The sequence below is a fragment of the Pyrus communis genome, chromosome 17 (genome assembly GCF_041283825.1).
Source record: "Pyrus communis isolate YQ-2024b chromosome 17, ASM4128382v1, whole genome shotgun sequence".
Classification (NCBI taxonomy): Eukaryota; Viridiplantae; Streptophyta; class Magnoliopsida; order Rosales; family Rosaceae; genus Pyrus; species Pyrus communis.
In genome coordinates, this window is record NC_142581.1 from 10,677,702 (window position 1) to 10,699,173 (window position 21,472).

The 21,472-nt window shown below is 37.5% G+C and overlaps 4 protein-coding genes across 4 annotated transcripts; all 4 read left to right on the forward strand.

The window, feature by feature from the left end:
* The first annotated feature begins 1,363 nt into the window (after positions 1–1,363).
* Positions 1,364–2,959, forward strand: LOC137709495 (uncharacterized). The gene has a single exon (XM_068448583.2). The coding sequence runs from the start codon at positions 1,451–1,453 to the stop codon at positions 2,861–2,863; it is 1,413 nt and encodes a 470-aa protein (XP_068304684.2). The 5' UTR covers positions 1,364–1,450; the 3' UTR covers positions 2,864–2,959.
* A 4,910-nt stretch (positions 2,960–7,869) lies between these two features.
* On the forward strand, positions 7,870–11,212 carry LOC137708634 (ubiquinone biosynthesis O-methyltransferase, mitochondrial). The gene is made up of 9 exons (XM_068447753.2): positions 7,870–8,182; positions 8,317–8,406; positions 8,620–8,698; positions 8,943–9,020; positions 9,122–9,170; positions 9,722–9,771; positions 9,880–10,029; positions 10,857–10,937; positions 11,036–11,212. The coding sequence occupies exons 1-9, from the start codon at positions 7,944–7,946 to the stop codon at positions 11,150–11,152; spliced, it is 933 nt and encodes a 310-aa protein (XP_068303854.2). The 5' UTR covers positions 7,870–7,943; the 3' UTR covers positions 11,153–11,212.
* Positions 11,213–13,538: 2,326 nt separating this feature from the next.
* On the forward strand, positions 13,539–18,384 carry LOC137707481 (citrate synthase, glyoxysomal). The gene is made up of 13 exons (XM_068446359.2): positions 13,539–14,375; positions 14,621–14,801; positions 15,136–15,221; positions 15,495–15,599; positions 15,728–15,790; positions 16,177–16,286; positions 16,496–16,615; positions 16,687–16,762; positions 16,932–17,005; positions 17,105–17,225; positions 17,394–17,491; positions 17,584–17,707; positions 17,881–18,384. Exons 1-13 carry the CDS (start codon positions 14,127–14,129, stop codon positions 18,010–18,012), a joined length of 1,539 nt encoding a protein of 512 aa, XP_068302460.2. The 5' UTR covers positions 13,539–14,126; the 3' UTR covers positions 18,013–18,384.
* A 439-nt stretch (positions 18,385–18,823) lies between these two features.
* On the forward strand, positions 18,824–21,326 carry LOC137707957 (V-type proton ATPase subunit D). The gene is made up of 2 exons (XM_068446910.2): positions 18,824–19,140; positions 20,324–21,326. Exon 2 carries the CDS (start codon positions 20,336–20,338, stop codon positions 21,113–21,115), a length of 780 nt encoding a protein of 259 aa, XP_068303011.1. The 5' UTR covers positions 18,824–19,140; positions 20,324–20,335; the 3' UTR covers positions 21,116–21,326.
* Positions 21,327–21,472: the final 146 nt, after the last annotated feature.

Sequence of the window (21,472 nt, forward strand, 5' to 3'; positions counted from 1 at the left end):
TGTTGATAACTTGATATCAATAGTGGAGATTAAAATACTAAAATTATATTTTTTTTTTATCATTTGTATCAAATCAAAGAGTAATTGAACATGCATCCCTTTGTAATGTTTTGTCAAAAATATTAGGGTAAATTGTGGTTTACCCCCTGAACTATCATCCCTGTTGAAATTGACCCCCTAAACTATTTTTTTAGTAAATTAACCCGTGAACTATTTAAAATCAGTCAATTAATCCCTTGCCGTTAGATTGCATAATTAATTCCGTCAAATTCAAGGGCAAATTAGTCATTTAATCAGCAATTGTTACGTGTCAACTATAAATACCAATAAAATTGACACATGGACACAAAATAATTCAAAAATATATAGCATAATGAGAAAACATAAAAAACCAAACGTTTACATAACGGACCATCTTACGTTGTCATTACACATTATTTTGTTTTCACATGTCATAATTACATTGTTGGTTATAGTTAACAAGTAAGAATTGATGAAGGAAAGACTAATTTTCCATTGAATTTGATGAACTAGGTGGATGGAATCTACCGACAATGGGTCAATTGGCTTATTTCAAATAGTTCAAGTGGTTAATTTACCAAAAAAAATAGTTCATGCAATCAATTTCAACTGGAGTAATAGTTCAAGAGGTCAAATGGCAGTTTACCCAAAATATTAATAAATTGTGTTGTTATCAACACTACTACAAAGATAAGCTTCTCACCATATTATTAAGAGAAATAATGCAGAAGCTATTCGATAAACATTTCATTTTCAGTTTTTTGAAACCTCAAAACTAAAGTATTGTTTCATAATTACTTTCAATTTTCAGAAAATTAAAAATTAAAAATAAAAGACTAAAGGTAGTTATCAAATAAGATTTATACTTAAAAAAATAAAAATAAAAAATAAAAAAGAAATAATTATCAAACAATCCTAAGAGAAATTTTTCATTGTGACTGGAACACAGGTGGTACACCATATGTTTTTTTTTTTATAAGTGGTTGGAAATTATATTTTTTAAGTTATTAACTTTTTGACACACATATCTCACCATTTGAATAGAGAAACATGATGTATCACTTCGTGTTCCAGTCACACAGAGTGTTAATAATAGAAAATCAAACAAATAGTCTTTAAATCCCAATGAAATAAAAGAATTCCAAATCCAATGCTTGGGAAAAGTGAAACATGCCCTTATTTTCCACAACACTCTACTTTCTGCGTAATGTTATAAGTTCCCTCAGTCTCTTGACCCTACCTTTGCTTTCAAATTATCAAATTCTCACTCAAATGTCATGACTCATGGCTTCCCCCTCCCACTTATTATCACTCCTATCACTTCAAAGCTTCAATCACTTCTCCTCTCTCTCTCTCTCTCTCTCTCTCTCTCTAGCACTCACGTGGGGTGAAAACTTGAAAGCCCCCATCTATAAAACCAGACAACAAAATGCTGCTACTGTCCAAACCTCCCCTATACCTTGACACAATGTGCCTTCCCTTCCCACTCTCTCTCCCCCCACTCCTCCTCCTCCTCCTCCTCCTCTCTCTCCCTCCTTCCACCACCACCGCCACCAAAACTATGCTTCCATCTGAATCAGAAACCCTGTTCAAGATCATGGAATCCATGTCCTCTGATCAACCCTGGAGGGTTTCCCATCCTACCCCTTGCCAACCCTCCCCCTCCTGGCCAGGAATCGAGTGCAAAATCGGAAAAGACAACCGCCCCCATGTCTCCCGGCTAGATTTTGGCACCCCACCAAACCCCTCCTGCAAAAAAGCAGCCACATTCCCTTCCCTAATCTTCTCCCTCCCGTTTCTCCAATCTGCTTTCTTCTTCAACTGCTTCACTCACACTAAAACCACCCTCTCTGTTTCTCAAAACAGAGCATCCTCCCCTGCCTCCGTCCAGCAGCTCAGCCTCCGGTCCAACCCGGCACTCTCCGGCCCAATCCCACCTCAAATTTCCGACCTCAAGTCCCTTGAGATCCTCACATTGTCACAAAACCGCCTCTCCGGTCCGATCCCCTCGGAGATTTTCACCCTCCGGAGACTAATCCACCTTGATTTGAGTTACAATGTGCTCACAGGCACCATCCCTATGCAGCTGGGCAGTCTCAGAAACCTCCAAGGCCTTGATTTAAGCTACAATTCTCTCACAGGCTCCATCCCAGACACAGTTGGTCAACTGGGTTTGCTTCAAAAAGTTGACTTCAGCTCCAATCAACTCACAGGCTCCATCCCCAATGGCGTCGAAAAGCTCGGTTTATTGGTTTTCATGGCGTTAAGCAACAACAAATTAAGTGGGAAATTTCCGAAAGGGTTGGAAAAGTTGCAGAGCTTGCAGTATTTCATTTTAGACGGCAATCCAATGCACATTCCTCTGCCATTGGAGTTTGGTAAATTGGTGAAGCTCCAAGAACTCAGGCTGGCTGATTCCGGCTACTCGGGCACCATCCCGGAATCCTTCTCCCAGCTCAAGAATTTGAGCACTCTGTCGCTGCAGAATAACCGACTAACGGGCGAAATCCCGGTCGGGTTTGGGAGCCTCTCGCACATTTACCACATGAATCTGAGCAGGAACATGTTGGGGGGTGTTGTGCCTTTCAATGCAAGTTTCCTCAAGAGGTTGGGGAGGAACTTGGACCTCAGTGGAAACCCAGGTCTCTGTGTGAGTTCCTCAGAAGCTCACAGTTTGAAAGTTGGAGTTAATGTCTGCGGAAGCAGTGATCAGATTGCTTCACCTGCCCTGCCATTGAAGAATTCTCAAGCTCCTTCTCTATCTCTGCTCTCCATAAAACCATTTTTTCTGTATGCTGTTTTGTGTGTTTTGGGATTACATCATCAGATGTTTTTAGTGTGACAAAATATATTTGTGCTTAATTTAGTCTGATTTGTTGATGATTATTGTGTAAAATATTATTTAATGGATATAAGAATTTTATGGGAGTTTGCAAGATTTGATGTGTATTTAGGGGATTTTCTTCTGGACATATGATAAGATATTACATCAAATTATCCAAATTTAAAATAAAAAAAAAATGATTTCAAATCCATCGCCTTCCTTCCGTGATGTTTATCGTGAAGCAAAATTCTTAACGGATGTATTAATTTTTCTTTTGACAAATGATAGTGTAATCTACATTAATTTACTCGGAGAGAATTTGAACACGAAATCTCAAGTGTAAGGACATATTATTAACCAATTGAGTTATAAGCCATTTATAACGGATGCATTAACTTGTTATAGTCAAGTAGTGCATAATTGTAATACTTAGCTGAACTCTATCTTTGAAGCGGTGTATAAGCAGAAGCGGAGTATAAGCAGAAGTACTAATCAATTAGTAATTTAATATGGTATTAGTCAGTCGTCTAGGATTGCTCCACAATATTTCGCATAATCGAAACAGAGCATTTGATATGTTATCACCTAAAGATCATGCCTACAAAATTTCACTGAAATTGAAAGACAATTACTTATCTAACCAGGTCATATCAAATATGCGAACACAATATCATCTATAAACAAAAACAATAATTCCATGGAAATATGCAGCTCCTGATTTTGACACCTACTTTTGGGGAGATTACCATTAGCAAGCAGGCGATAGCATCATCTGACAGTATGTGTGTGTATATATATTAAAAATGAGTCTCACATTGACGGGAGGAGAGACTTTGCATGAGCTAAGTAAATTAGGCTACTCCCCATATGCTAATTGGTTTTATGATGAAACCTCAATTTTTTTCATGGTATCAGAGCCAGATTGTCCCATGTGTGAAGCCAAATAGCTACACGTGCTCTACGTCATTCCGTTGTGTTGTTCACGTGTTAGACTTAAAAATTCGCCACACGTGGGGAGATGTGTTGAGAATAAATTTCATATTAATAGGAGAAGAGACCTTGCATAAGCTTATAAGTAAGTCGAGCTACTCCCCATATGCCAATTAATTTTATGATGAAACCTCAATTTTCTTTGATATATACATATACATGTTGGTTCGATTAAAGGTTTAATTGCTGGGGACCAGAACCAGATAGATTTATCTTTGAAGAGTAGACATAAATTTAAACCAGAATTTCTAAATTTCTACCACCCAAACCAAATGTACAACAATTCAATGTGTTTGTTTGCTCAGTAAGAAAAGAAAAGAACAAAACTTGGGTAAATTTGTAAACTTGATCAAATAATGAAGGGGAAAAAGAAACGACAATGGTGGCGTGGGGTGGGGTATTATTTTGCAGGACATTTGCCCCTGTGGAGGGAGGGTTGATGAAACAAGACCACCTGCGTGCAGAGGAGGACTGAATTGCAAAGGACACATGAACCTCTTAATAGCTGGATCCCACTATACCTTTATAGACATTTGCTAAAAATCAATCACTTCACTATAAATAGTGTTTTGGTACATCATATCCTATCAGAACAATTCATTTTAGTTTTATCACCAAAAAAAAAAAAAACAATCAATTTTAGAAAATAAATCACATCAACGGGTTTAATGGATTTAACAAAAACCCCATCAATTTTAAGATATAGTGTTTTGGTACAGCATTTACCGCATGCTCAATTGTTTCGTTCTAGTAAAGTGCCCTAGCTATAGATTTACCTACCTTTCCATTCGAGTCGTGGAAACATTCATTTTGTAAAGTAAAAGTAAGGTTACGTATGGTAAATGTTCATTTCGTTCATTGCAAAGCATAAAGTCCCATTGGCTTGAGAATCACTTTAATCAATTTTGAATCCCATATAGTAGTTCTTACTTGCTTCGTATTTACAAGCTTGAATTCGTGTAAGCGAAATTTTTACTATTATCTGGTGTATAGCATACCAGAAAATGATGAAAATCCCTCAATATGGATTAGGACCTCACATAATTTTTTTTATATGTATTTTACTTGATAATCCGAGGGGAAATGCTCAATCAGACCTCTATGCATGCGAGTAATTCTAGGGCATACATATTTACTAGAATATGATCATGCAACACAAAATCAATCAGCTTCGAGTGAAGATGTTCAATTATGTTTTAAGCAGCAAAACTCCTCTTCTCCAATTTGAAATACCATCTGCCAAGAATAATCGTTGACAAACACCCATACGCGTATATCAAAACCCTAATTTTAACTAGTTCAATTTCATCAATGGCTTTGCGCTAAGCAAAACGTTGATCAAAGTTGATATATCTCATTAATACTTGGCTAAGACACTACAATATATGCCCAAATCAAATAATTATAATGAAGTAAACGTACCATCATCTATAATTTAGTCTGATGACATAACATGTATGTTATTTGAATGAGGGACCTTAGATCGTAGAGTGAATATCGTTGTACCAAAGCCCTCATACAACCCTTATTAACAAATCCAATTTCTAGTTCTAGGAAACAGTTCGAACAGGTAGAGTCCAAACTATCACACGCCCATCCCGGACCCAAACGCAATAAAGAAGAAATAAATAGAAGAAGGACGTTGATATTTCACCCTCAACCGAACTAACAATGTAGTGAGTAACGCAATATCTTATAAGAACATGTAGAGTTTGGTAAATTAATTTTCGATGTGAGACATTTCTTCACATCCTCATACACTTTCGTCACCTATGACGAGTTTTCAAACCTTACATGTGGGTTGCACAAGAGTGACGCCGAACACTCATGACAACCAGATCTAATACCGTGAAAGAAGTTGAGATTTTAGCATAAAATCAATTGACCATATGAAAACAAATATACTTCTTAAAATCAAATTTGAAATTTGGTAAACTTCCGATACAAGACATTTCACTACAATTAATACAGAAGGAGGGGGGATGGTGAATGTAGCCAGGAGAGTAGTGGGGGACTAAGACAGGAACTACCTGTCTGTCACTTTCTTTGTTAACCAAAGTTCATATAAAAAATAGTTGCAGAGAACCTCACGTGGGAAAAGGAGTCCTTTGAGCAAGTACCAATTTTTACACCACAGTATCATTGTTTCTCAAGCCTCATCTTTTTTCCTTTTCAGTTTTCACCTATATATTTTGTGAACACATCGGGATGCTTTATTGCCTTTAGGTAAAATTCAAGATGTCATATTCAATCATGTACGTTCATCTGATATATATGTGACCCTTTACATACATACATACATATACACACACACACAATTTGGGTCCCTAGATATATGTGTATACAGAGATTCGAACTTCAATGATTCGAATCATCTATATTTTTTATTTGACAAATATTTTGCAAAGACAATTTATGAAGTGCAACTTGAAAAATAGACAGTTCACTTCGTTAAAGTTTAATATGGTGTTGGTCCTGCAACTAATTCTCATTTTTCGAAAAAAATGAGAATCCCTTCTCTTTGAGAATCTCTGTGTGCGTGTTAGTTGAGCTTTGAAGTGCAAGGCATGCAGTTTCTGCACACATCATCTCAAAGGGGCCATTTTAATCTCTGGTCTGTTGAAATATATCAGCTGTATATGTCCAAGTGGTATTTGCCATTATGCTACAAATTATTAACATTTAGATCGAGCAGAAAATTTGGCCAAAAACCTCGGAAAAATTCGCGATAATCGAAGACTTTTAAATAGAAGAGAAAGTACGGTAATTAGTATAATATAAATTATATAACCAAGTTCTTACTAGGTGGGGCACAAGCTAAGAAGGATTATCCAAGCTCTCTCTCTCTCCTCTTGAAAAGTCGATTTCGACCCTCGTCTCTTCTCTTCATTTATCATGACAAAGATATTTTAAATCCAGAATCTGATTGACTACAAGATTGTACGACTACAGACATAACTGATATGTTTCATTGTCATATTTTTTGGCAAGTGCATGGTAACTTGCTATGTAACTGACTAGAGGTCAGCTATTTTGATTTGAAGTTTACAAAAAAAAAAAAAAAAGCTGAAATTGACGCGAAACATGTTTGTTGCGAGGCCAACCTTTTTTTTTTATGATACTTGTCAAGTTAAATTAGGAGCATTATTTCTTGGTTATATTTCGAATGCGTATCTCAACTAATTACTCAATTATTCGTTGATTTGTTTTAGTCAGAATCAGATTATTGAAGATATTATTGTATATGATTTGGTTTTATCTACAAAGGGGAAATTAGGAAAGGATTCAATTGTCCTTTCCTAGTGGAATGACATTTTTAAAGTAGGGTTTTCTACTTTTCTTTTCAAACACATGATCCCATTCAAACTCAGGGAAGAAAAACATAAGAAGAATGACTCGTTTGAAATTGCTTCTATAAGGGCTGGTTTGGTATTGCTGTGCTTTGAAAAAAAAACTACTTTTGCTGTGCTGTAAGAATAAGCTCATTTTTGCTGTTTCACGTTTCCAGCTTTTTTTTTATCCAAAATTATGAAAATAAGTTGTTTTTAAGTGTTTTCCAAACACCTTTTTGAGCTCAGCTTTTTTTGATACCCACTTTTTATAAAAGCACCTCAGTACCAAACCAATACTAAGAAACACTTTTGTTCATAAACATTTATAAGCAGAAGTGCTTTCATTAGAAACATGTTAAATTTTTTATTAAATTTCTAAGTGCTTGCTTTATGAACAAACACTTGAAAGTGCTTATTGAAAAATAATTTGACATGTCGTTTTTACGCATGTTTGAAAGAGCTTTTGAACCAAATTCTTAGTAAAAATACAAATAATGTCTGAAAAAATACTTGAAGTATTTCCTGGACAAAACAGATAACTGGTGTTTTTTTCACAATGCATTTCAAGTGTTTAGAATCCCAAAATATTTTTACCAATAAAGAGGATGGGCCATATTTTGGGCCTTCACCATCCCACCCATAAACCCAACCCAAAGAATGCCTTTGCCGGACTCAATTTGCAGACCAGACCCGGATCCCGTACAAAAACTGAAAAAGAATCCACCGATCCCCTTCATTTCTTCTTCGTTCAATTTTACTCTATCAGCAAAATCGCCATGGCTGTGGCTTTGAAGCTCCTGAAGCAACTCCGAGCACCGCACACCACCTCCACAATCCTCCACCGCAATCTCAGCCCACGGCTCTCGGGCATTCACAGTGCAACCAGACTCTTCTCAGACGCTTCTCCTCTAACCGAGCCTCTTCCGGCTCCACCGCCGCTAAACCCTCGTTCTCCTTCTCCGTCGTCTCTGAACCAGTACGAGCTCGCCAAGTTCGCCGCAGTTGCCGAAACCTGGTGAGAGCTTCCCTTTTTTAGCATACAAGTCTCAATTTCTGCACTTGAATTTGATTTAGCTGTGGTATGATTGTGATTTATTGACCAATGCGAAGGAAATTTACGTATGAGATTAAAGCTATCGTAATTTTCAGGTGGGATTCTGAAGGGCCGTTCAAACCATTGCATATGCTGAATCCTACAAGACTTGCTTTCATTCGCTCCACGCTTTGCCGACATTTCGGGTAAATTAAAGGTTTTCTTGGTGTAGATTTAGGGTTTAGTAATATCTCCAAATTGGTAGCTGCCAAGTAATTAAGAAAGTAGATTGCTTTGGTGCCTGGCATTGTCTGCGGAAGTGAAATTCGTAAAACGAATGATACTTTGCTAACATTTTTCAAGACTTGGAAAGCTAAATGATGATTCTGTTTATCATCTTTCGTGTTTCTGATCTTCAGGAGGGATCCGTTGTCCCCTAAGCCATTTGAAGGTCTCAAATTTATTGATGTTGGCTGCGGTGGTGGAATTCTTTCTGAGGTATGTTATCGTGCACCTTCCCAGGTGCATTTACTCCTCTTCACTGCACGTGAACCGTCGTGTTTATATAACTGTACCTCCTCCCTGTGGTGTGCTGATTCCCTATTAATATGTTCTGCATTTTACTTGTACAGCATTTTGAATCGTTTTTTTTCGGATATGTTTAATATAAGCAACAGGCTGATAGCTTTACCTAGCAATTGTTTTTGGTTAAAAGTTCATGCTAATCTTTAGCCTTTTTCAGCCTTTAGCTCGAATGGGAGCTACTGTGACGGGAGTTGATGCAGTGGAGAAAAATATCAACATAGCTCGCGTTCACGCTGTATGGCTTGAAATTTTATTTGATCAAGTACTTGTCCATGTGCAAGTACTTTGTTTTGTAAAGTGTGTTGACATACTTCTAAACTTTATTCATTCACACAGGATTTAGATCCAGTGACTTCGAGAATTGACTATCAATGCACAACAGCTGGTATGTGCTAAATTTTTTCCTATTCTGTGTTGTAAAGTTTTCGGAAATGCATTCAATTAATATTTAATCTTTCTTGCATCTTTCTAGAATGCGTGGTTTTCCACTCTTAATGAACAAATCGAATGACTTACTTTGAACATTGATGGCATATAAAGTTAGGATCTTGATTGCATCCGCTACAATCAAAACCTGGCAAATACGATGAAGAATACCCAACTGATATTATAATCACTTAAAAACTGTTTTCATTCTGAGACATTCTCTCATGATATAATTTGTATTGTGATTCTTTTCAGTATCCTTCTTGTAATAAAAAATCCTATTTGAAATCTGTTCTGTGCAATTTACATTTTGTGTTGGTATCAGTAAATGTTGTTGATCTTGAAAAGCTTGTTCGACCTGAACTAGCAATTGTGTTGTTATGAGTTTTGTAACTTTTTTATTTATTCTGTAAGTGATATAAATTCATTGTTGAAGATCTTTTGTATATTTCTTTTATCTCATATAGTTTTCTTTTAACTTGAGGCTTGTGTTCTTCCATTTGTACACAGAAAAGCTAGTTGAGGAACAGAAGAATTTTGATGCTGTGTTTGCTTTGGAGGTATGGTCTTAAGAATCTACAAACTGCCTATATGATTCTCTCGCTTCAGTGTTTACATACTGCTATGGTTTATTCTAATTTGGTTGTAAATTAATGATTTTACTCAAGGTAATTGAGCACGTTGCAGACCCTACTGAGTTCTGCAAATCTCTATCAGCCTTAACTGTCCCCAGTGGAGCTACTGTTGTTTCAACTATTAACCGTTCTATGAGAGCATATGCTACTGCCATTGTTGCAGCAGAGTACATCCTCCGCTGGGTATAATTCATTATTACCTCCTGCAGTTGATTATGTGTTTTTGATTTACCATGCAACATCTGTTGCTTTGCTGCAAATTTTGCTATCTTTTCTAATTTTTGTTGCATTCTTGTTTGAAATTTTAGGCCTTCATTATCTCTAATTCTTTTTTTACTACCTCGTCTTTCATGACGGTATAATCATCACATTATTTTCTAACATAAAATATACACCCAAGAGACGTTTAAAACATTGCCCATAAATCGAGATCAGTTTTGTTTGAGTAGTTGGTGACCCTCACAGTTAGCCAATTGCGACTGACATGTGATTAATCATATAGGAATGTCATTTAAAATGATTAAGGGAATTCAAGAATGCCTCTATATTTATTTTATTTACAAGATCGAGTTGAATAATAGGTTTTGACTCTTTTGCGTGGAAGTCATACTCTTAAGACATTCTAACAAACCTGATTCTATATAAGTGAATAATATGATTCCTGTTTTATTAGAACTATCCAACCGATATTTCGCATAGAAGACTTCAGAAAATGTGACTCACCAAAAGATGTCAGATTTCAAATTTTAAGTGCACTAATATGTCTCGAAACGCATCCTGAAGCGATACTAATATTTCATATTATATCATTGTGAATACAATTGTGACCATTGAAAGGGAATTAACTCTTATTCAATTCAGTTGTACCTCTAGATATTCGCTATGGATGTGGAACACTTTTCGTATTCTTCAGTGTTTTGCTTTGAAAATAGTTTGATCTAGTCATATTTACTCAAGTCTATTCAACTGTTGATAACATTTTGACTTGAACCAAATCGATTGTTTTACAGCTTCCTAAAGGTACACATCAATGGTCCAGTTTTCTCACTCCCGAAGAACTAGCCCTGATCCTGGAGCTTGCTTCTATTTCAGTAAGCCGGAACAACTTTTATCGCCCTAGGAATGTCAGCTATTTTTATCCATGCACCTGTCGCTAAAGCTTGTTTTCTGTTTGGTTGGTTTTGTGCAGGTCCAAGAGATGGCTGGGATCGAGTACAATCCTTTGACAGGGAGATGGTCTCTATCTGATGATGTCAGTGTAAATTTTATTGCTTATGGTACCAAAACAGTGACATCCAATTTATAAAGGTAAGGAAATATTTTCCATGTTATCCCTCTTTGTTTGAATGAAAATTTTGTTCAGTAATTTGTTCCTCTCTCTTTTCCCCTCCCCATTGTTTCTAATTTCTTTGTTGAGCTGCATCCAATGAGAAAGGAAATTCCGTCATACACACAGGCATCGTCATACGGATTTTCTAAGGTCGCACACAAAAGTACATGAAACGGGGATTCAAAGTAGCAGATGACATTGTATAACTAGTTTGACACACTGCTCCTTTGACACTCTCGTTTCAGGGTCTCCTGTGTGCAACCTTCGGAAATCCATATCGTAATACAATACTTATGTGTATGATGGACTTCGGAAATCCTCATGTAATGTTGACTTCCTCAGATCACAATTTATCGTTGGTCTGGAATGCCACGACATTCCCGTCCTCGAAGGGTGTGACCTCAAGAGTCAAAAACAGTAAAAACTTATGATCCAAGGGTGACATGGTCAATTTTTCTTTTGAACCAAGGCATAAAATTCATTCCCTTTCATTCCATTTCCACGTTTATACGTTCCCCAAACTTTTCCGATCAACCAAACACGCCCTAAAGCCGATCAAAATTTTCCAAAAAACCTAAAGCATCAAAATACTTGGGGCCTATTTGGTATTCTATCCAAAAATTATGATCGTTCTTAAAATAACTCTGATTAACTTCTTTTAAGAACACTTTATAAAACTTAAAATCTTGCTTGGATTTTAACTTGAAAACTATTTTCAATATTTTTTTTTTATTTTGAGTACATTGATATTTTTACACTAAGGGGAGAGGGAATTTGGTATTGAATTCACCATCCACGAGATTCGAATCTAAGACCTCTCACTTCCAATTGGAGAAGAATATTATTATATCGTAGTACTGAGTGACAACTATATTTAATATTAAACCTTCTCTGTTTTCCCAACATAATAGACCCACCATGCTCACCTCAAAGAGTTCACTCCCTAGTCAGCGCCGACGATAGAGGCACCGTTCCCCACCGCCGTCACTCCTCTCTCTCTCTCTCTCTCTCTCTCTCCCAATTTTTCGGGTTTGATGTCGGAGACACGACCAGAAGATACTCCACCAAGACCAAAGCTCTTGAATACTTTGATTTGGAAGGTGGCTGTTTTTAACATATGGTGATGAATTTAGTTGCCAATTTTCAAAATTTTCCGTAGAAACTTAACAATTAAGCTTGAACGTAAGGTTTGTTCTTGGTGGGGAGGAGGTGGGGCTGGGGGTTTGGATGATTAGAGAGTGAGAAGATGGTGGATCGGGAGTTGGGAGGGAACCGTAAAAACATCTCTCAGTCGTCGGCCTCTCGAGGTCGGATGTTCCATGCCTGCGGAAAGAATAGCTCGCGACTGAAAGAACTGTAAAAACTGACTTCTCATGTTCTCAAATTTTAGGCTAATTTTTTAGTTCAAGTTTTCAAAAGAGACTTACCAAACAAGTTTTTAGGCTAAGAATTGAAAAAAAAGGAAATTTTATTGGAACCATTCAACCTCTTTCTACATCCAAGACAAAAAATATTTTCTTAAAATTCCTATTTCACCCTTTGATTAAAACTGGAAAAAGAAATAAACAAAAACCGAAATCTTTTTCCACACCCAGTGGTTCTCTTCCACCTCAAACCCCATGGAAGATTCACCGGCGATTCTCCATGGCAACTTCAATTCAAATTCTTTTAGCATCCCAACCGCCTTATATGGCACACCATTCAGTTTCCACAAGTTTTGACTTCGAACTGTCCACACAACATAATTGATCCCACTTCGTCTCAACGCATTCCTCGTCAACGACTCCGCCATCCCTTCTTGGCCATAGACATTCGTGGTTCTCCACTTTGACGGCTCTGTGCCACTCGGAAACTTGTAGGCCTCGAATGCCGGCGTTATGGTTGAAGAGCGTGAGAAATAGAGGGAGAAAATACGGATGAGGAGAGGGTTAAGAGACGCCGATGACAAGAGATTCACGCCAACGTCAGTGAAGAAGACGCCGAAAAGTGGTGGGCTAATATGTGGGTTCATGTTCTTTTAATTTATTTTTACTTTTTAAATAACATCGGGGCAAAATGGAGAGTTCAATGGTAAAAATATTGAAGTTGGGTTTGAAGATAAGAACGAAGATCCTGGAAATTCTCAAATCGTGTCCGTTCATTGTGAATCGTGAGATTAGAAATTATTTTAAATATTTTTATTTAAAATTAAATATGAATAGTATCTGACGAAAATTGGTTGCACGATATACGATGAACGAACACGATTTGAAGATTCTAAAGATCCTCCTGATGAAGATAAGATAGTTAGATCTAAATAAAATTTACAGTTTCTGAGTTCAAAAATTTGACCTCAAATAGAGTACCAAAGGTGTTCGTAAATACGTCATCCTATATTATCCAGTTTCAGTGTTGTCTTAAAAAAAAATTTCAGATCGTATTTGGATTCCCGAGAAGATTAACATACCACCGCGTCACCGCGGGGCCTACTTATCATCGTTCGCGCCATCTAATCTGCACAGAGGCTCTTTCACTTGCCAAAACCAACCGTTCCAACCGTTGACGTCAATCACCGCCGTTCATTTCAGATGCATCCGAGTGTTGAATAATTACACTATTTGCTTGCCGCGGACGTCGTTCCTAATTGTTCACCTAATCGAATTTATTAACTGTTTCTTAAATACTAAGATGTTTATATTTTTAAAAATATGTTATGAAGATATGTGGAGGAGGAAGAAAAAAAAATTTAACTTGTGAAAAATTATATTAATGTTTATATTTTATTTTATGATGAAAAATTAAATTGTCTTGTCATCTTCTTTTTGTTTAATTTAAGCTCTTTCTGCAACTTCATCAGCTCTCCTCTTCGCTTTTTTCTATAACTATTCCTCATCTCTCTCTCTCTCTCTAGAAATTCATCGATCAAAATCTGAAATTCGTCACAGAAATTTGAAATTTGCAAGCTACAGAAATGTCGAGGGTGACGGAATTTCCGGTGACAGCTCGCGGTCGCTTGGCCGTGCTCTCAGCCCACCTGGCAGCTGCGACCATCGAGCCCTATGAGCTCGGACCCGCTCTCGAGCCCCACTGCGCGTCCGCTCACGTCCCACCGCCCGGGAACCTCCGGGGACCTTTGACCATCGTTGACGAGAGGACCGGTAAGAGGTATCAGGTCCAGGTCTCTGAGGAAGGAACCGTCAAAGCCACTGATCTCAAGAAGGTAGAAATTTTTTAACTTATCACACAATTTGCTAATCTGGGTTTGGTTTATTTTTCAATTTTCTTATCTGGGTATTGGATTTAAAAAAAAAAAAAAAATTGCTGTTTGATGGTGCATTTTATGTTTGGTTGCTTGGAAAATTGCAAATAAATAGAATGAAAGTGGAAATTTTTATGATGGGGATTCTTGTGTTTGAAATATGATTAAATTAGTGGAAGAAAATTTGGTTCTTGTGAAATATGCAGATCACAACAGGCAAAAATGACAAGGGGCTGAAGGTGTATGATCCAGGCTATCTTAATACCGCCCCTGTTCGATCCTCGATTTGTTATATCGATGGCGACGAGGGGATTCTTAGATATAGAGGCTACCCAATAGAGGAATTGGCTGAGAGTAGTACCTTTTTGGAAGTGGCCTATCTCTTGAGTAAGTACTCTCTCTCAGAAATAGTAACGCAAGGAATGGTTTGTTTTTCTTAATTATATGTATTTTAAGTGAAATTTTCTTGTTCGAAAGGAAGAAATACTATTACATTGATAACTATGTGAAGAATTTATATAACTTAAAATGTTTGAGGGCAGAATTAATTACTATAGAAATAAGCTGGTTCCCGAAATGTACCCCTGAATTATCAAGAATTATTCAAGATTAGGTGTAGTCTCTCCATGCGTTTCTTGCTGTGAAGTGTCTTTGTGTATCTTTAATTTCAGTTTCCCATTTTGAACAACGTTGCTTTGTCATTAACCCTTTTCTCCTCCAGTGTATGGGAATTTGCCTTCTGAAAGTCAATATGCGGATTGGGAATTTGCCGTTTCTCAGCATTCAGCTGTACCACAGGGAATTTTGGTAAATTTTCTATTTGTTATTCTTATAGAAATCCTTTGACTATCCCTTGGATCAAAATATTGGAATTTTACATGTGATTAACTACATACCATCTTTTTCTTCATATAGTAGGGAATCTAGGGATTTTTTATGTATCTTTTAAACAACCGTGCGCCAAATACATACTCTCTGGTCCTCTGGACTCATGGAGGTTCTTTTGCCTTGCAGAAATGCATGAGTATTTGTTTTGTTGTTACTTTGAGCATTTACACGATGGTGTCTTTTGTATTGTAGGACATTATACAGGCAATACCTCATGATGCACATCCAATGGGCGTACTTGTCAGTGCCATGAGTGCGCTTTCTGTTTTCCATCCTGATGCTAATCCTGCTCTCCGTGTAAGTTTATTCTTGTTGGCTCTTTAAACGACATGAATTTTGTCACAATCTTATTTACTAAAGGGGTCCATTGTTCGAGTCAGTATTTGATTGTATCATATCTGATCATATTTTATATGTTAACATAGGGGCAAGAAATTTACAAATCGAAACAAGTGAGAGACAAGCAAATAGCACGCATCCTTGGGAAGGTATGTTTCATCTTGTTCTTTACTTGGGACTTGTGGCCTTAGAAAATGTGGTGTGAATGTTATCTATACTGGCATTCTTTAGGTTGTCCAACTAATGTTGCTCTGTACAAAGCATTTGCGTTGCCTTCCCTCCTCTTTCAAATTTCGATCGATACACTCCAAACATACAGCCTCAGTAACCCAGGCCACAAGGACCCCTTTTTCAGAATTTGGTAGGCCTATAAAATTAATTGGGGAACTAACCCAATCCCCAAAAGAACCAACAGAGGCTTTAACCCCCACCTATACCTCCTCAGTCTATAGCTGTTGTCTTGCTTCTACATCTCTTTATCACTTATTTGGAATCTTCTGGTTAAGGTTATATTAAATTGTTATTTCATTTTCAGGCACCAACCATTGCAGCTGCAGCTTATTTGAGATTGGCTGGAAGACCTGCAGTTCTCCCTGCTAACAACCTTTCGTATTCGGAGAACTTCTTATACATGCTAGATTCCTTGTATGTTATACTTTTACTCTTTGTGTGCATTTTACCTCATAACATTCCAAATCATCTTTGGCAATCTTTTTGCCATCACCACTGTTGTTGCTTTTACTGTGCACTTAGGTCTTCTTTTGTTTTAATATGTAGAGTGATAGTCATTGTGGAAAATATGATATTTGGTCACCCTCTAATCTGATTAAGGATTTCTCCGTGCTAATCTACAGAGGCAATAGATCTTACAAACCCAATCCTCGACTGGCTCGAGTGCTAGATGTTCTCTTCATATTGCATGCAGAACATGAGATGAATTGCTCCACAGCTGCTGCCCGGCATCTGGCATCAAGGTAGGCACATCTTGTAACCTGATTGAAATGATCCATGGCATTTTATAACGTGTCTGGCTCTTTATGTACAGCGGTGTCGATGTTTACACTGCTCTTGCTGGAGCTACTGGAGCTCTCTATGGCCCTCTTCATGGTGGAGCAAATGAGGTATTGCAATAGTTCAAGTTCCCATTTTTATGTTCATTTTTCGTGCGTTTTTTCATGCAAACGACTGGAAGATCACTTTCAATTTGAAATGAGATTTTTATTCATTAATATTCTCGTGTTTAATTTTGTAAATAAAGTTTCTTTTTTGTTGTTGCCTGGATTATTGCAGGCTGTGCTTAAGATGCTAAATGAGATTGGCACTGTTGAGAACATTCCAAATTTCATAGAGGGTGTGAAGAACAGGTATTTAATTTCTTATATCTTAGTAGTTCACAGTCTGGTGAACATGATTCATATTAAAACAGTTATTTATCAAACTGTTTTTTCCGGTTCTCACTTCAGGAAGCGAAAGATGTCAGGTTTTGGGCATCGCGTGTACAAAAACTACGATCCTAGAGCAAAGGTCATAAGGAAACTGGCAGAGGAAGTATTTTCCATTGTTGGAAGGGATCCTCTGATTGAGGTGCATTTCTAATCTCCCTATTAAATGCTCCCCCTCTTCACCCAAAAAAAAAAAAAGAAACACCCAAAAATTACGAAGGCGCGGGAGAGTAAAGCTTAATGAATAAACACAAAAATTAGGAAAGTGCAATTCTTAAGTTTGAGTGCATCTACCCTATGACATTTGCAGGTAGCTGTTGCTTTGGAGAAGGCTGCACTTTCTGACGAGTATTTTGTCAAGAGAAAGCTCTATCCAAATGTTGATTTCTACTCTGGATTAATTTATAGGTACTTCTCATTACTTTCCATTTGATGTAAGACTGATTTTTTACTTTGCCTATCTTGCAACTGTGAAGATGTATTAACTTTGTATTAATCAGGGCAATGGGATTTCCAACTGAGTTCTTCCCGGTTTTGTTCGCGATCCCTCGAATGGCTGGGTGGTTGGCACACTGGCGTGAATCCCTTGATGATCCTGATACTAAGATCATGAGACCCCAACAGGTTAGTTCCTTGCTCATACCGTTTGCTTGTTTATGTGGAATTTGTGGTGTTTCTATTGGATTGAGTAAGACACAATTCCACATCTTTTGTGGTCTAGAAAATCAAAATGGTGATGTGCGTCTGGTCAGTGGTCACCCCGTTTCTTATTTTTGCTAATCTTTGTGATTAATCAGGTGTATACTGGAAACTGGCTGCGCCACTATATCCCACCGAGAGAGCGCATAGTAACAAGTGATGCAGACAAGCTCTCTCAGGTTTCTGTATCAAATGCCTCTAGGCGTCGGCTGGCTGGATCTGGAGTTTAGTCACTCATTCAGAATTGTTTGCAACGTCAAAGAAAATGAAAATAAATTAAGATACTCTAGGGAGAAAGAAGTATCTGTTCTGTTCGTCTTTCTTGTGCCTTCAGTAAAAGCAGAAGAGTTGCAGGGCTTTTAGGTTTCGCATTATTTAGCGAAAATAAGAACACTTTTGTTGTCGTCGAAATGTATTCTGAAATTTCCAGTCAGTCATCTGGTTTAATTTTATGTACGATCTCAGCTCAGTATTGTCTTATGTCTTGTGACAAGTTTTTTTACCATTTTGTGTTTCTGTTCGTTCTTTTTCGGGTCGGAAAATGCGACGGGAAAATGTAACATGCACGTTTGGTTTCTTTACAAATTTCAGTTCTACTTCAACTTCTTGCATTGCATCCGAATTAGGCCGGGATACCAATTGTTGTGCAACTAATTAGAGTTCACCAACTACTAAATATAATCTAGCACCACTCTATCATAACAGGCGTCAATGCTAATGACTACTTTTATGTTGTAGATTGTTACTTTTTGATGTTATATAATGTTGATTTTTTTTCTTTTGGTCGAAAAAGCATAAGATTTTCGATGAGGGTGTTGTGGCACAAAAATTATCAACCCGCAACAAGAAATTACTCCCAACCAAATTTCGCCGCTAAAATAATGCATGGTCCAAAAAATCAATAATGCTACAAGGATCTAACAAATTTTGCAACAGTTAAAATATGTATAAAATTTGTATCACGAAATGAGGCATGGAATTGTAGTTGATCTTATTCTTTAACTTTTCTTTAAATCTACGGACTAAACAACCGTCACACTCGATTTTGCATAGCATTAAATCCACACGCTTCTATTTACAAGGATACTTCCTAATCAAAGCGGGAGACCTACTTCTAGAGGGCTCACTTTTGGCAAAACCCGGTTAAAGTGGAAGCGGACTCCATTATTAACCCGAATACAATTGGATCCGGATATTAATATCAGAGAAAGAGAAGCTTCGCACGCAGACACACACACAGAGACGTACGTCGCACACCCAAAAATCCATCAGCCGCTCGCTCCGTACACCTCTCTTTCTTCCACTCACCGGCGGCGAATTTCCGGTGCGGCGGCATTAGCTGAAGCCAATCACACCAGGTCCAATTTCTGATCTTTATGCTTGCAATTTTCCTCCTGTTCTCTATTGTTACTTTTACTCCGATTTGGATCTACGGTGCTTAATTGTTTGATTGTGTTTGTTTGCTGAGACAATTTCGAAAAATTAAGTGCAGGACCCAAATTCAAAGTCTTGGATTTTGGAATCTTTGTATTGCAAGATCAGAAATTTTAATGTGATCTCAATTTGTAGCATCTGGGTACACATAGAATCAGGAGATTGTGATCAAATCATGAAGAAAGTTTGAGTTGATTGGGATTGAATGATCATAGGTTGATGGCTTTATAATTTCTAATTCACTCTAGCCCTTCTCTTCTCTCTGATTTTTTTCTGTGATTCCCTCACTAGTCACTCTGCTCGGCAATCTACTGCCACGCATAATGAGCTCATAGTAGTTTCAGTTAAGTGTTGAATGCTTTGGTTTTCAAGCCGTTTAGACTGATTTGTTTCCGTGTAGCCCTCGTTTGGTCGCTCTTTTGAGTTTCGAGTTACATTTTGGTGGATCTATTTCTCTGGAATGTTACTCTAGGTTTTGTTTCCTTCTTTATCTGTTAAGTTTCTACCGGAATTAGGGGTAATGCTGTAGAAATTTGAGTGATAAGAATCTTATCATATGATACTAGCTTTCCATTCCCAGCAAGCATTAGTTTACTGCCGTTGTATAGAGGAGACGTTATGCCATTTTGCAATTTCGATAAATTCTTTTCTTAGAGGAGATTAAAGTTTTTCCAAGGTTTTTATATAAATATATTGGAGGACGATGGGACATTGAGGTGTAGAAGTAATACGAAGACAGTTTAAGGCAAAACCTATCAAAACAAGTCTTGGTCAATACCTTTCAGGTGTGAGGAACCCTTTGAAAGAAGAAGATGCAAGTCATTTTAACGGTTACTAGGGAAGACAAGTTGTATATTTTCCTAGTAGAGTGTGAAAGGCTTTTCGTTTTTTATATGTTTTGCTTCATCTTTTAGCAATGTTAAGTTCTTCAAAATAGATTTGACGTCCAGAGATTTGTTTGTGTTGCTGTAGTTAATTCTGCCCTTATAAGCTAAGAAAGTTTGATGATAATATTCTTGTTGTGTATCCTTATGTGTTGATTTGCAAAGCTGAACTTTTTGTTTTTAAATACTAAACCCTGATTATGTATTTTCATTCTTGGTTTAGATCTTTGAAAACATGTCGGGCCAAAGCCAACGCTTGAATGTGGTTCCTACCGTTACAATGCTTGGAGTTATGAAAGCTCGCCTTGTCGGTGCGACAAGAGGTCATGCTCTCCTCAAGAAGAAGAGCGATGCTTTAACAGTGCAGTTCCGTCAGATTCTTAAAAATATTGTCGCAACCAAAGAATCCATGGGAGATGTGATGAAGAACTCCTCCTTTGCCCTTACTGAAGCCAAGTATGTTGCTGGCGAGAACATCAAGCACATTGTTCTTGAGAATGTCCACAATGCCTCTATTAAAGTTCGATCAAGGCAAGAGAATGTTGCTGGTGTAAAGCTCCCAAAATTCGACTACTTTACTGAAGGTGAGACCAAGAACGACCTCACTGGATTGGCAAGAGGCGGACAACAGGTCCAACTCTGTCGTGCTGCTTATGTGAAAGCAATTGAGGTTCTCGTGGAGCTTGCTTCACTTCAGACATCATTTTTAACCCTTGATGAAGCAATCAAGACCACAAATCGTCGTGTCAATGCTCTAGAGAATGTTGTGAAGCCTAGGTTGGAGAACACAATAAGCTATATCAAGGGGGAGTTGGATGAGCTCGAAAGAGAGGATTTCTTCAGGTTAAAGAAGATACAGGGTTATAAGAAGAGGGAAATCGAGAGACAGATGGCAGCTGCCAGGAATTTTGCCAACGAGCAGGTTGCGGAAAAGTTATCGCTGAAGAAGGGCATTTCCCTAACTTCAGCTCAGAACTTGTTGTCTGCGGAAAAGGATGACGACATCATTTTCTGATTCGGATGCTAGTTTTATATGTTTGTGCTTTAGGATGTATGATTCTGGTCGTGCTGCTCCGTTCTGCAGCGGAATTCTATTAATATTTAGTCCGACGGTCTTATATTCTGAATAAAAGCTCCATTTTCTTCATGTATGTTTCTATTTATTGTGAATTATTTGTAACATAAATTACATCAGTTCAAGGTTTTGAAATATTTGTTGATTAGAAGATCTCTGGTTTATTCTAATTCTTAGTGTTGTTATTTAATCCCTGCATCATAATTATTAAGGTTCGTTTTCTTTTATTTTTCCTGGTACAAGTCACGCAATGGGCCAATCATAACTAGATATCGAACTCAACACAGGTAATATACA